The following is a 1,658-nucleotide window of genomic DNA, read 5'->3' as shown; positions in this document are numbered from 1 at the left end:
GATTTTGATGCTAAATATTTCTTGATTTTTGATAAACTATAAAATACTTGAGATATACAAGGATAGGAGGTATAAAAGAAATATCTTGATTTGGTGGCTGGGGCATGATTTGTGTAATGGGGTAGAATATTTACATTGTTTTTTGGGAGAGATGAGGCAGTATAAATTGGAAAAGTACTGTGTTAAAAAAATTCTGTCTAGAACCCTCTTTTTTCATGAATGCTTTCTTAAACATAAAATTATTTCCCCCCTTGCTTGTGTTTGTTGGTTATTTCAATAAAAATAAGGATATAAAATACCAGTCAAAAAACACATCACTTACTTCCCCCCACCCCCCCCCCCCTAAAAAAAAAAAAAAGACATCACTGGGAAACATTAACACTTTATTAGAAAAATATGGTAAATAATCATGTGTGTTGCTTGCAAACACTTACAGCAAAGATATAGATGAGTATTGAACCATTTTTAAGAATTTCCTTGTTCCTCAAGATCGTTTCCTCCTTTGAGAGAAATTGGCTCTCAACGTAAGTAATCATCTGCATCGGTCATCCATCAACTTGAAGATTAGTCATTTTTTGAGCCAAGGGATCATACAAGAGCAGTTGCCCTTCATTATTTCTCAAAAACAAGCTTTCATTCTTCCAAAATCCTAGTGGTTTTTCAATTCCCATAAGAGGTCCAATAGGAAATAGCTTACTCCAAGACTCCTTAACACCAAATTCAAGTAGTGACCAATAAAAACAATTCTCCAATCGTTCTCTATCTTTACCAAAAGTAACTAGAGAAACCAATTCATTAAGCACAAAAAAAATTCTCCAAGTACCATTGGGATCCTCCAAATCGCCATTTGGTAATGTTGTTGTTAGGAATATCTCATTGCTCATATCAAATGATAAAATGCCCGGAAAGAAATCAGGATCATCACCAATACTTGCACTCCAAGAAAACATCCCTTTCGTGTATGTCCTATAATAACTATAGTCTATAAAATAACCGGGCGCAGAAGTACTTACTGTTCTCCATGAACCAGTACTTAAGCAATATACCTCAGCTACATAAAAGAAATTTATATCATAGAAATACAATTCAGGATCTGGGTCATAGATTTCTAACAGGTTGACCACCTTGTAGTCATTAGTTTTGAAGTCGAAACCAAACCCAATATCTCTACTTAAGGCTCTACCTTGGGGGTAGGATATACCGGATTTGGGAACAACTTTTGTTTCATTTGTTGCTGGATTCCATAGAACAATATCTAAGCCACGAACGTTAAGATCCGGACAAACGAGACCATTAATTGAGTTGTGAAGGAACAGCTTGTGTTGACAATATTTCAAGAGATTCATATTGAAGCTTTGGAGAAAACATGATCATTGAAAGATTTTTGGCGTTGGATAAGGAGGAAACCTGCGTTCCTGTTCTTGTTAGAGGTGATGAAGTTTTGGCCATTAATGAGAGCATACCATGATTTACAGACACACTTGAATCGTATTAAAGTCACCACCGGCAACCATAGCAAAATTTGTAAAACCAAGTCTTCAAGCAGTACTTCATTAGTTGTAAACATTGCTTTTCTTCCTTTAATTTCCTGGGTTACACAGAGGAAAATGAATGATCAACAAACACATAGATGAGAAACTGTTTGGTCTTGGATGGAA

The 1,658-nt window shown here is 35.4% G+C and overlaps 1 protein-coding gene across 1 annotated transcript; it reads right to left on the bottom strand.

Annotated features, from left to right (window-relative positions):
- Nucleotides 1–545: 545 nt before the first annotated feature.
- LOC111992572 (F-box/kelch-repeat protein At3g06240) lies at nt 546–1,346 on the bottom strand. The gene has a single exon (XM_024024449.1). It carries the CDS (start codon nt 1,344–1,346, stop codon nt 546–548), a length of 801 nt encoding a protein of 266 aa, XP_023880217.1.
- Nucleotides 1,347–1,658: the final 312 nt, after the last annotated feature.

Source organism: Quercus suber, unplaced genomic scaffold (assembly GCF_002906115.3).
Source record: "Quercus suber isolate HL8 unplaced genomic scaffold, Cork oak 2.0 scaffold_429, whole genome shotgun sequence".
Taxonomy (NCBI): Eukaryota; Viridiplantae; Streptophyta; class Magnoliopsida; order Fagales; family Fagaceae; genus Quercus; species Quercus suber.
This window is presented reverse-complemented; position numbering and strand designations above follow the sequence as displayed.

Coding starts and splice junctions, on each gene's coding strand:
- LOC111992572 (XM_024024449.1), bottom strand. CDS start 1,346: ATGAATCTCTTGAAATATTGTCAACACAAGCTGTTCCTTCACAACTCA.